Source organism: Microcebus murinus, chromosome 7 (assembly GCF_040939455.1).
Source record: "Microcebus murinus isolate Inina chromosome 7, M.murinus_Inina_mat1.0, whole genome shotgun sequence".
In the NCBI taxonomy this organism is placed as follows: Eukaryota; Metazoa; Chordata; class Mammalia; order Primates; family Cheirogaleidae; genus Microcebus; species Microcebus murinus.
The window spans coordinates 83,962,474-83,976,046 of record NC_134110.1 but is presented as its reverse complement, the minus strand read 5'-3'; the positions used below and the strand labels follow the sequence as shown (position 1 = coordinate 83,976,046).

Genomic DNA, 13,573 nt, shown 5'->3' with positions numbered 1-13,573 from the left:
AACATTTTCAGTGAGGTAGTGGTTACAAAATTCTTTTCATCATAAAAAGGATTTGTGCATCTTTTTCATATGGGCCAGCTGAAGATCAAAATGCATTCTTTACTGGAATTTTCCATGTTAATTGGTAATAGGGAGAGATCATGAGAAAATAAAAAAATAGCCATCCATTTAATTTTTAAGCACAAGATTCAATTTTATTCTCTAAGAAATCTTTCATCAAATGTCTTCGAACATTGACTAGTCTCACTTCCTTTCCTTTCCCTTTCCTTTCCTTTGAATTTTCTAGTGCAACTGTGACTAGAACTGGAAATTATATGCCAGCATTTGATAGTTTTCTCAATCAGGCTATGAAAGTTTCTCTATTTTTAGACATAGCATACATAGTTGCTACTGAGGAACATTTTATTTGATTACAATCTACTAGTTACCCTCTCAAAACTTCAGTTTTCTTATCTGCAGAACAAGGATATTAATAACCACCTGGTAGATGGTTGTGATGATTAAATGAAATAATAAGGGAAAAGCACAGGGCACATTTTAAGTGTACAATTAATTATGTGTAAAAGAATCTCTTATTTGAGGGGCTAATGAGATTTTTTTCCTTTTAGGGAGAGACTTAAACAAATTATATTTCAATCTCTATATATCTATCAACTCCATGGAGCTTCCAAAGCGCAAAGAAGTTATTTGCCGAGGATCTAACGACATTTATTCTTTTTGTAGGGCTCTGAAAGGAGGTAAGTGTTCAGTTTGTGTTAATTTTTAGAATAGAAAATAATTCCTTTTTCTTTTTGAGATAGGCTCTTGCTCTGTTGCCTGGGCTGGAGGGCAGTGGCATGATCCTAGCTCACTACAACATCAAACTGCTGCGCTCCAGTGAGCCTCTGGCCTCAGCCTCCTGAGAAGCTGGGACTACAGATGTACATCACCGTGCCTGGCTAATTTTTTTCTTTCTCGGTAAAGATGGGATCTGACTACGTTGCCCAGGCTGGTCTAGAACTCCTGGCCTCAAGTGATCCTCCTGCATTGGCCTCTCAAAGTGCTAGGACTGTAGGCATGAACCACTGCATCTGGCCAGAAATAATTCCTTATGAGAATGTTATGAAAGTTAAATACATCAAAATGTGAAGTTCCTTTTCTTAACAATAGTTCTTTTTTCCCCATCCAAAATTTTTACTTTTAGCAGCTTAAACATTTTACAATTATGTCCTTGAATTGTTATTAAGATGACACTTACATGAATGTGTTTGATGGGATATTAAAAATTTTACCTTGGTCCTGTTTCTGGATACTCTCAAATTAAAAAAAAAATTTTTTTACCTTGATTAGATGAATATTTTACATTTATCCTTCATTATGGACCTTTTTTTCTAAACATTACATTTATTATTTTTCATAGTAACTCACCAGATTTTTCTATACAGCTATATTGGTTTCTTTCTTTTTCTTTTCTTTTTTTTTTTTTTTTTTGAGACAGAGTCTCGCTTTGTTGCCCAGGCTAGAGTGAGTGCCATGGCATCAGCCTAGCTCACAGCAACCTCAAACTCCTGGGCTCAAGCAATCCTGCTGCCTCAGCCTCCCGAGTAGCTGGGACTACAGGCATGTACCACCATGCCCGGCTAATTTTTTCTATATATATTAGTTGGCCAATTAATTTCTTTCTATTTATAGTAGAGACGGGGTCTCGCTCTTGCTCAGGCTGGTTTCAAACTCCTGACCCAGAGCGATCCGCCCGCCTAGGCCTCCCAGAGTGCTAGGATTACAGGTGTGGGCCACTGCGCCCGGCCTTATATTGGTTTCTTTAATGTCTTCCCCCTTTATTTTCCTCCATGGAATTATTTATAGAATCAATAAATTCAGAGTTTAGGGTCTTAAAGTTCACTTAATATAAGCCCATGAATTTTTCTGTAATAATTTTATGCTGATATCTTAAATAGCTTAAAAGATTATAAATATCAGAATCATATGACCAAAAATTGAAAAATATAAGCAGTAAAAAAGTCATAGATTCATATTTATAAAAACATTTTCTTTTTATTCCACCTCTGGAGAATCTTTCAGAATTCTTTTTTTTTTTTTTTTTTGAGACAGAGTCTCGCTTTGTTGTCCAGGCTAGAGTGAGTGCCGTGGCGTCAGCCTAGCTCACAGCAACCTCAAACTCCTGGGCTCGAGTGATCCTTCTGCCTCAGCCTCCCGAGTAGCTGGGACTACAGGCATGTGCCACCATGCCCGGCTAATTTTTTATATATATATCAGTTGGCCAATTAATTTCTTTCTATTTATAGTAGAGACGGGGTCTCGCTCTTGCTCAGGCTGGTTTTGAACTCCTGACCTTGAGCAATCCGCCCGCCTCGGCCTCCCAAGAGCTAGGATTACAGGCGTGAGCCACAGCGCCCGGCCTCAGAATTCTTTTTTGAACGTATGTATATTTTTATGTAGTTGTGAGTATATTGCACTATAATTGTTTGTTTTCTTTTTAAAAACTGATTTATTGGCTGAGCGTGGTGGCTCAAGCCTGTAATCCTAGCACTCTGGGAGGCCGAGGTGGGTGGATCACTCAAAGTCAGGAGTTCAAAACCAGCCTGAGCAAGAGCTTAGCTTAGCCTGGGCAACAAAGCAAGACTCTTTCTCAAAAAAAAAAAAAAAAAAAATCTACCTCACTTAACCTTTCATGATCCAAAAAAAAAATCAGGGGTATAAGCATCATATAGTGAACCATTTCCCTTAGTGGGTATGCCCCACTTTACTTAGCCATTATCCTATTGTACATTTAGTTTTCTTATGATATTTTTTACTATTATAAATAATATTATAATAAATATATTTCCTTATATAGTTTTTCTTTTACTTTAAATTTGAATATTCCTGTATTTGGAAGAAAGAGTTACAGATAACTTCCAGGGAGATTTCTGGGATTTAAATGGTTTGACTATATTTGTGGTTTTATTTGCATAATGCCAAATTGCTTTTCTAAAGTATCATGTATATGTATGCTAATTTAATCTCCCTCTTGTTAACACTGGGCATTATCATTTAAAAAAAAAACAGGCTGGGCATTGTGGCTCATGCCTGTAATCCTAGTACTCTGGAAGGCCAAGGCAGGAGGATCGCTCAAAGTCAGGAGTTCAAAACCAGCCTGAGCAAGAGTGAGACCCCCATCTCTACTAAAAATAGAAAGAAATTAATTGGCCAACTAAAAATATAGAAAAAATTAGCCAGGCATGGTGGCGCATGCCTGTAGTCCCAGCTACTCGGGAGGCTGAGGCAGAAGGATTGATTGAGCCCAGGAATCTGTGGTTGCTGTGAGCAAAGCTGATGCCACGGCACTCTAGTCCGGGCAACAGAGTAAGACTGTCAAAAACAAAAACAAAAAAAAACAGGTTAAAAAACTTATATATAATTGTTTTATTAACTTTTTTATTTTTTGAGACAGAGTCTCATTAAGTCACCTTGGGTAGAGTGCCTGCCGCAGCATCAGCCTAGCTCACAGCAACCTCAAACTCCTAGGCTCAAGAGATCATCCTGCCTCAGTCTCCCAAGTAGCTGGGACTATAGGTGCATAGCACCATGCCTGGCTAATGTTTTGTTCCTATTTTTAGCTGCCCAGCTAATTTTTTCTGTTTTCAGTAGAGACAGGTCCCACTCTTGCTCAGGCTGGTCTTGAACTCCTGACCTTAAGCAATCCTCCAGCCTCAGCTTCCCAGAGTGCTAGGATTACAGGCGTGAGTCTCGCCATGTTTTATTAACTTTTAAAATTACTTTTACAACAGAATATTATCCCACATAATTATTTACCATTACCTTGTACCCTGTAGTTTCAGGTAGTTTACATATGTATATTATATTTAGTGATATTACATAACTTAGATATAGATGGGACAATAATTGGAAAATGAGGGTTAAGAATTAATGGAATGAAACCACAGTTCTGTTTCTGTATATCTTAAAAAAGAAAAAAGAAATAAACGTAAAATAATTTTTATTAAAAAAAAAGAATTAATAGAATGAGAGAAATATAAAAATTTATAACAGAAAGTCTTATACATTACTCTGAGGGGGACATTAATTTGACTATACATCTTTTAGCAGTCATTTAAAAAAATAGGTTCTAAGTAAATTAGTATGCTTGCTATGGAAATGAAGCTTCAACATGCATCTCCTTGCCAACCATCTCTTCACATTTTAACTGGTCTGCCACCCCTAAACCATGTGCAGAGTATGGAGCTGGCATTGTTTATGAGTCTGGGCTTAGAGTCACAAAGACCTGAGTCTGTATTCTAGGTTTTCCATCTATGAGCAACATGAATCTGGGTGTATTATTTAACCTCTCTTGGCCTCATTTTCCTTATCTGTAAAATGGGGACAGTAAAACTCATCTTATATGGTTTTCAGGATTAAATTAAAGAATGTGGCTTGGCACGGTGGCTGACTCCTATAATCCTATCACTCTGGGAGGCCAAGGTGGGAGGATGGCTCAAGGGGGTCAGGAGTGTGAGACGAGCCTGAGCAAGAGTGAGACCCTGTCTCTACTAAAAATAGAAAGAAATTAGCTGTACAATTAAAAATGTATATAGAAAAAAACTGGCCGGGCATGGTGGTGCATGCCTGTAGTCCCAGCTACTTGAGAGGCTGAGGCAGGAGGATTGCTTGAGCCCAGGAGTTTGAGGTTGCTGTGAGCTAGGCTGATGCCATGGCACTCTAGTCCGGGCAACAGAGTGAGACTCTGAATCAGAAAAAAAAAAAAAAAAAAAAAAATCATCCATTAGTCTTGCATGACTGTTTTACAGTTATTTCACATAATCTCTGTGGGATTATGTTGACATTGTATCTGAATTTTCAAAGTTTCACTTTCTTGTGATCTAAGATGTGTCAGACTCAACTCAGCCTGCCTGCTTCTTCTCTCCCTCCCCCTACTTCCTTCCACAAACATCTGTTGAACCTAATTTGAGCAAATCATAATTTAGGTTCTGGTGATCTGAAGTTGAATGGTAGGGTCTCCTTCCTGACAAAGTCACTCTAATCTGGGAAAAACAGTCAAGGGACCAAAATTTACAATGAAATGTCATAAATGCTAATAAAATTATATACTATTAGTTTTAACTCTATAATTTATTAAATAAGCGTGACAGGAAAAATCAGATAAGTCTTCATAGAGTATTTTATTAGAGTCTTGAATCTCAGAATCTCAGAGAGTGAGGGGGAAGAACATTCCTTGGAGAGGAAAACAGCATATGCAAACATATCTAGTCATGAAAGAGTATGGTTTATTTGGAGAGCTTTTTTTTTGTAGTTGGAGCAGTATGTGCTTGTGGGGAATTGCTGGAGATGAGCCTAGAAATGGTGGCAGGGTGAGCATGTAAGTCATGCACAAAAGATTGGCTGGTAGCCTGTAGTCAGTGGGCAGGGATAACCCACTGAGATTTCCATTTTTGTAGATAACTATCGTCCATATGGAAGGAGGCGGGGGTTGGCTGAGGCAGGACACCTGGGCGGAAGGAAGAGCAGCCAGGAAGCTGTGTGAGAGACCGCGAGGGCTAGGCAAAGATGGCGGCCCTGGGAGTAGAAGGGAAGACAGGAAAGAGAGCACTCTGGGAAACAGCACTGGCAGGGTGGGCTGATTGATTTGATGTGGCAGGCAAGGATTAGGTAAAATCAAGAACCACTTGATGGCTGGTGAGTCGATACATGGAAGTGCCATTATCTGAGACGATGTATACAAAAGACGAGGCAGATTTTTTAAGAGAAACATAATGAGTTTGGGCATGTTGAGCTCAAGGTAATTTTGGAACATTCAAATAAACATGTCCATCTGGCAGCTGAGTATGTGGGCCCAGAGCTTAGGACATTCTGATTTAAGAAGCATTGTCCTGTCAAGAGACCCTTGAAATTTGGAAGTCAAATTGGCAAGTACCATACATATATATATTTAAAATAACTTTCCTGGCCAGGCGTGGTGGCTCACACCTGTAATCCTAGCACTCTGGGAGGCTGAGGCGGGCGGATCGCTCAAGGTCAGGAGTTCAAAACTAGCCTGAGTGAGACCCCGTCTCTACTAAAAATAGAAAAAAATTAATTGGCAAACTAAAATATAAACATAGAAACAATTAGCCGTGCATGGGGGCACATGCCTGTAGTCCCAGCTACTGGGTGAGGCTGAGGCAGAAGGATTGCTTGAACCCAGGAGTTGGAGGTTGCTATGAGCTAGGCTGACACCACGGCACTCTAGCCCAGGCAACACAGTGAGACTCTGTCTCAATAAAATAAAATAACTTTCCTTTTGGTTGGTGTTACAAAAGTCAGACATCTTTAGGATATGATAATTAGAAGATAGGGGCAAGCAAAAATAAAATAAAAATTACCCATAATCTCACTACTATATATCCATACATACACTTCTATTCCTTTCAACAACACATTTATGAATAAATATATGGATATTTCAAAGCTTCTTAAATTTAATAAACTGGTTAGCTGTGGTACCAGGATTTTGCTGGGGATGTTGTAACAAATTTACACAAACTGGGTGGCTTAGAACAACAGAAATGTATTGTCTCACAGCCCTGGAGGCTAGAAGTCTGGAATCAAGGTGATAAAGCCGTGCTCTCCCAGAGGGAGCTAGGTATAGATCTGTTCCAGGCCTCTATCCGAGCTTCTGGTGGCCCCAGGCATTTCTTGCCTTGTAGATGGCCCTCTTTTTCCTGTGTTTCCTCACATAGTCTTCCCTCCTATGTGTGTCAAATTTTTTCTTTTTATAAGGCCACTGTCATATTGTACTACAGCCCACCCTAATGACCACATCTTAACTCCATCATCTGCAAAGACCCTATTTCCAAATAAGGCTGTGTTCACAGGAACTGGGGGTTAGGATCTCAACACGTATCTTTTTGGGGGACATAATTCAACCCACAGCACTGTCAGAGGCTTGGGTCCTGCATCCTGCATAGTTGCCAGAACTAGACTACACCATGAGCGAGATGCACGGATACATTTTGAGAAGAGTAGAGAAGGGCCTAAGGTGGTCTGTCCTTTTCTCTGGTCCTACCTTGGTTCCCTCTTGACTTCTTCAGTGTGGGAAAGGCTTTGAGCTAACTTCCTATAAGAATAGAATGGGAGGCCGGGCGCGGTGGCTCACGCCTGTAATCCTAGCACTCTGGGAGGCCAGGCGGGCGGATCGCTCAAAGTCAGGAATTCAAAACCAGCCTGAGCAAGAGTGAGACCCCATCTCTACTAAAAATAGGAAGAAATTAATTGGCCAACTAAAAATAAATAGAAAAAATTAGCTGGGATGGTGGCTCATGCCTGTAGTCCCAGCTACTCGGGAGGCTGAGGCAGGAGGATCGCTTGAGCCCAGGAGTTTGAGGTTGCTGTGAGCTAGACTGATGTCACGGCACTCTAAACTGGGCAACAGAGTGAGACTCTGTCTCAAAAAAAAAAAAAAATAGAATGGGAGATATGACCAAGATATGAACATTCCAGGAGAGACAGAACAATTGAAAAAGAGGGTTAACCAATGGAAGAGGTTAGAGCTCCTTCTCCTCACCTGACCTGCTAAGCATTTGGGCAGTCTCCCTAAGTAGAAATCCAGGAGTTATTCAAGTCCTCAAGGCTCATCCATCTTCCTAACTCCCTCCCACAAAATTGACAAAGTTAGCTTTACATCAGGGCCCCATATGCAGAAGGGCCCTGTGCTTGGGAGTTAATGCCCTGTGATCGTAATCTTGAAATTCTTAATAATTTTATCTTTGTGGAGTGGGTGTTTTATAAGTGAAATCTGATGAGACAATGGGGTATGTCCCTACCTTCCCTGGACTGGTTTTTGGTTCCCTTCTGCCCACTTCCCTTCTGGCACCATGGGGCCTCCCTGGCATCCTCCCCCCCACTTCTGTTCATTGACACCTGCCACCCTCTCCCTGTGGTGAGGTCTTGCATGCAGGGAAGGTCAGGACCAGGTGTGGGTGCCCTGTAATGTCTAAGGTGGGGCATGACGGTGGCTGTCCCACCTGGGCTGGCAGCACCACTGCAGCGTTCAGCAAGTGACTGGGTAGGTGTACCCCCCTAGCCCAAATAAGTAGTGTGTGGAGGTATTGCACGGAGGTTGCAGTACCTTGAAGGTCATTGTGGGACAGCAAGCCTGAGAAAGGAAAGATGTCTGCTTTGACTTCCCCAACCTCCATTGAGGCATGGGCATCTGGCAGCTTGTGGGAGGGGGACCCGGATAGGCAGCTGTCAGGCCTAAGCTTGCACAGGTGCCCAGAGTCATGGAGGGGACCCTGGATGTTTCTATGCTCACCTTGTGCTGAGGGAGCATTCCCTCAGGCTGTTCCATGCCTGGGGGACCTTCTCTTTCTCTGTTCAAACTTCCTGAGGCTGGTCTGTTAGTTTCGCCTGGCCAACTCCAGCCACTCTCTGGGGATGAGCCTCAAAGTGGTATCATTTCAGGGATTCTGCCTTGATGTTAAATACTCTGATATTTGCATTTAATTTTTTTAATTTTAATTTTAATTTTTTTTTTTGAGACAGTCTCACTTCATTGCCTGGGCTAGAGTGCCGTGGTGTCAGCCTAGCTCACAGCAACCTCAAACTCCTGGGCTCAAGCAATCCTCCTGCCTCAGCCTCCCAAGTAGCTGGGACTACAGGCATGTGCCACCATGCCCTGCTAATTTTTTTCCCTCTATATATATTAGTTGGCTAATTAATTTATTTCTTTATTTCTTAATTTATAGTAGAGACGGGATCTCGCTCTTGCTCAGGCTGGTTTCGAACTCCTGACCTCGAGCAATCTGCCCACCTCGGCCTCTCAGAATGCTAGGATTACAGGTGTGGGCCATGCGTCTTGCTCTTGCTCAGGCTGGTTTTGAACTCCTGACACCCTGGAGTGATCCTCCCGCCTTGGCCTCCCAGAGTGCTAGGATTACAAGCGTGAGCCACAGCACCTGTCCTGATATTTGCGTTTAAAACTATCATAAAAAATGAATGGTGAAATTCATATTAATCAAAAATGTTAAGTTTTCTTTAGTTTGAATGATATGAAATAGCAATTTAAAAGATCAGGTCAAGTCTAGAAAGAGAAACGTGGAAGAAAGGAAAAAGCTTTATAATTTAGTAACTTTTAACAGATCTTTCCCACTGTTTTTGGAGTAAAAAGCCCCACATTTTTATTTTGTACTGGGTCTTGCAAATTATATAGCTGGTCCTGAAGCCAGGTACTCAGGGACTGTGTACTAGGAGCCAGAAATTCAGAAATGACCAAAGCCCCTCTCCGCATGGAGCTTATAGACTAGTAGAGGAAATAAGATCATAATGAGGTAATGAAATAAGATAAAGATGAACAGAAAAATGAAATAAAATTCAATTTGTGATAAATACTCTCAAACAGGCAGATTAAAAAGATAGACATTATTATTATATTAACATATAATATATAAATATATAACATTAATATTATATTATTATGTTAATATTTACAAGACATGAATATGTTATTCACAAGATGTCATAGGAAGGGGGTCTAGAAAGGAGAAGGAATATTGAACGTTATCTGAAATAACATTTAATGTATGTTAATAATATTTAATGAGTGCTATGTCCTAGGCATTGTTCTGAGCATTTAACATGTATTAACTCATATAGCCCTCATAATAATCCTGTGAGGTAGGTATTATTTATTTATTTATTTTTTTGAGACAGAGTCTCACTTTGTTGCCCAGGCTAGAGTGAGTGCCATGGCGTCAGCCTAGCTCCCAGCAACCTCACACTACTGGGCTCAAGCAATCCTTCTGCCTCAGCCTCCCGAGTAGCTGGGATTACAGGCATGCACCACCATGCCCGGCTAATTTTTTCTATATATATTAGTTGGCCAATTAATTTCTTCCTATTTATAGTAGAGACGGGGTCTTGCTCTTACTCAGGCTGGTTTTGAGCTCCTGACCTTGAGCAATCCGCCCGCCTCTGCCTCCCAGAATGCTAGGATTATAGGCGTGAGCCACCGCACCCCCGGCCAAGGTAGGTATTATTATCAACATTTTACAGAGCACAGAAAAATTAAGTGACTTGCCCAAGGTCACACACTGAGTAAGTAGAGGAGCTGGGATTCAAACCTAAGCAGTTCTGGCCCCAGAGCCATCACTCGTACCAAAAATGCTATACCACCTTTATCCTTACTGCATCTTTCCCATTGCATATTGTATTTGGAATGGTTTCTTTGCATGCCTATGTCCCCAACAGACTTTAGCTTTTTGAGAGAAGGGACAAGTGTTATATACGCCATTGTCTCCCCAGTCCCTGGTACATAGTAGGCTTTCAATAAATATTAGTTGACCTGTTAAATTTTAGAATTGGATTGGCCTTGAATGAAAGAGCATAAGATTATGAAGACGTGGCCGGGCACGGTGGCTCACGCCTGTAACCCTTGCAATCTGGGAGGCCGATGCGGGAGGATTGCTTGAGCTCTGGATTTCAAGACCAGCCTGAGCAAGAGTGAGACCCTGTCTCTACTGAAAATAGAAAAATTATCCAGGCATGGTGGCGCATGCCTGTAGTCCCAGCTACTTGGGAGGCTGAGGCAGGATTGCTTGAGCCTGGGAGTTTGAGGTTGCTGTGAGCTAGGCTGATACCACAGCACTCTACTTAGAGCAATGGAGTGCGACTCTGTCTCCAAAAAAAAAAAAAAGTATTATGAAGCATGACCACTTTACCACTTTATTAAGCTCAAGGAACATTTCAGTGCATTAGCACTGTTAGGAAGGACACACGCAGAATTAAATAAAGAAATGCTTACTTTTTGAGCATAGAAATGTACATACAGACATAATCCATTTATTTCTGGGACAATAACCATTATAGTTTGGCATTTAATTATTTATAATTTTTTAAAATGATTTTGATCACTATGTCTTTGGTTTGAGATTCAAAATATCTCTTTCTATCCTTACTCTCCAAGTTCACTACTTTGTTCTGACTAGAATAGTTGAATGAGGTTTTTCCTGCACTTCTGACTCCATGCTCCACAGCTTGTGCAGGGTCAGGCCCATGACTCTGTGTTTAAACGAAGGCTAAATACATGGGCTTCTCAATCGTGTGATTGGAAGGAACTTTAGTATACAGGTTGCCACTAAACTATCTCTTCTGCCTTTAGGAAGATTCTTCTGTATTATACCCAGCTAAAGGTGCAGCAATATCTGAAAACTAGAGTTAAATATGTGCATATATAACTTGGTATGAACTAGCTTATTCATCATTTATTTGTTACTGAGGCCAGTGGGCCTTAAAATTTGTATCCCCTAAGGATTGATTTGGGATGGTACATAGGGAAGCTGTGGGGAGGAGGGCAGAGGAAGCCACAGTAGATTAGTAGCCAGGGTATAAGCTTTATTACTTTTCTACAGTTTTGCTTAAGACTGCTTCTGCCAGTAGTTAAGTGTACTCCATAAAAGTACACTCTATACTATTAAGAAACAAATTACCTAATGATGACCAATAACATTTTGTATTTGGTATTTCCTTTGTAGAGACAGTGAATACAACAGTATCATTCTCCTTCAGTGGAATAAGATTTTCTAAGGTATTGTTCTAGATTTATTTTGTACTTTCTTAGACTTTTGCAGTAACAGATGTGTTAAGAATTGCAAACATGCAATTCACAACTTCTAGAAATAGTGATTCAAGATTAAGATGTTCAAAAATCTTTTTTTCCCCACTTTTATTTGGTATTCATTCAGTATTTTGGAATTTCTTCTTTCTGTAGAATATGGAAAAATTGCACAAAAGATAGTTCTTTTTCATTTCATTTTTTCCTCTAACATGCATGCCTAAAAGTAATGTGAATGCTCATTATTAACATGTTGAATAGTCTTCAGATGAAAGTACTGGATACCACTATGTATAAGTTAGTAACGCTTTATAACTATTCATGTAATATACTAAACATAATGTAAAAAATGTTTAGGAGAATAAAAATCACATAGATTATAGGCTTATTTTATTCAAGATTTTTCTTGGGAACTTAGTCTGGACGTGCAGGCCTTTGTAAAAATATTAATAACTACTGGCTCAATGAATAATACCATTGTAATTTTAAATATTTACATTACCTATCTAGCAATAAAATTTCTTTTCATTTCACTTTTAGTGACTATTTTAAAATAAACTTTGATAATGCATATTCTTTATTTTGCTATAAATCATATGTAATATTTGAAAACCTCCTAGGCTAGTTTCTTAAAAACTATTAAAAATCATGTTATAGGCTGGGCGAGGTGGCTCACACCTGTAATCCTAGCTCTCTGGGAGGCCGAGGCAGGCGGATTGCTCAAGGTCAGGAGTTCAAAACCAGCCTGAGCAAGAGCAAGACCCCGTCTCTACTATAAATAGAAAAAAATTAATTGGCCAACTGATATATATATAAAAAATTAGCCGGGCATGGTGGCGCATGCCTGTAGTCCCAGCTCCTCGGGAGGCTGAGGCAGAAGGATCGCTGGAGCCCAGGAGTTTGAGGTTGCTGTGAGCTAGGCTGATGCCACGGCACACACTCTAGCCTGGGCAACAAAGCGAGACTCTGTCTCAAAAAAAAAAAAAAAAAATCATGTTATACTTGGGAAATATAATAAATGGGCTCCATGCTGACTGAATTTAAAGACATACAAAATTTTCTCTCATTGGAAACTAAGAAAATGATAATTTAGTTTAAATGGCTTTCTGCTGGTAATACAAAGTTCTTATAAAAGCCTTTAAAATAGTATCATCTAACATTTTGTATTACTTGTATTTCTTATTTCTCATTTTAGGGAAAATACCGAGGTATTGTTGAAGCTATTGCTGGGAATACTGAAGAAATGCTCTTTTGCTTGAATTTTACCCTCATATACCGCCCTCGTTTAAATTAGAATAAATTGAGCATATTTTTTTTTCTCAATGGTATTGTTCTTGTTTTAAGGGTACTCAGGATTTGTTTTAATCAGGTATGGTAAGATAGGACAAATGGCTATCAGAGGCCGGGCGTGGTGGCTCACGCCTGTAATCCTAGCACTTTGGGAGGCCGAGGCGGGCGGATTGCTCAAGGTCAGGAGTTCGAAACCAGCCTGAGCAAGACCCCGTCTCTACCAAAAATAGAAATAAATTAATTGACCAACTAAAAATATATATACAAAAAATTAGCCGAGCATGGTGGCGCATGCCTGTAGTCCCAGCTACTCGGGAGGCTGAGGCAGTAGGATCGCTGAGCCCCGGAGATTGAGGTTGCTGTGAGCCAGGCTGACGCCACGGCACTCACTCTAGCCTGGGCAACAAAGTGAGACTCTGTCTCAAAAAAAAAAAAAAAAAAAAAAAAAAAAAATGGCTATCAGAAAGGCAAACGTTTATCCTCACAGATCTCTAGAAACAGGAGGCAGGGTGGGCCACCCAGACAGCGCCAGGGCTGGTCAGGAGTTGGAGGTGCGGGGACACATGGGCAAGAGCTTTCATTTTGTTTTCCATGGGAAGCAGCACTGGAGGTAGGGTAGGCAGTGTTGACCTAAAAGAAATAAGCTGAGGCAAAATGAATTTAAGTAGAGAGTTTATCTGGGCCAAGCCTGAGCAC

At 40.5% G+C, this 13,573-nt stretch overlaps 1 protein-coding gene across 1 annotated transcript in view; it reads left to right on the top strand.

Annotated features, from left to right (window-relative positions):
* Positions 1-12,910, top strand: part of LY96 (lymphocyte antigen 96) — a 28,821-nt gene extending 15,911 nt beyond the window's left edge. Inside the window, exons 3-5 of the mRNA XM_012735359.3 lie at positions 609-737; positions 11,508-11,560; positions 12,783-12,910. Coding sequence (XP_012590813.2) covers positions 609-737; positions 11,508-11,560; positions 12,783-12,881 — 281 coding nt within the window. The 3' untranslated portion in view covers positions 12,882-12,910. The remainder of the gene's footprint in view (positions 1-608; positions 738-11,507; positions 11,561-12,782) is intronic.
* Positions 12,911-13,573: the final 663 nt, after the last annotated feature.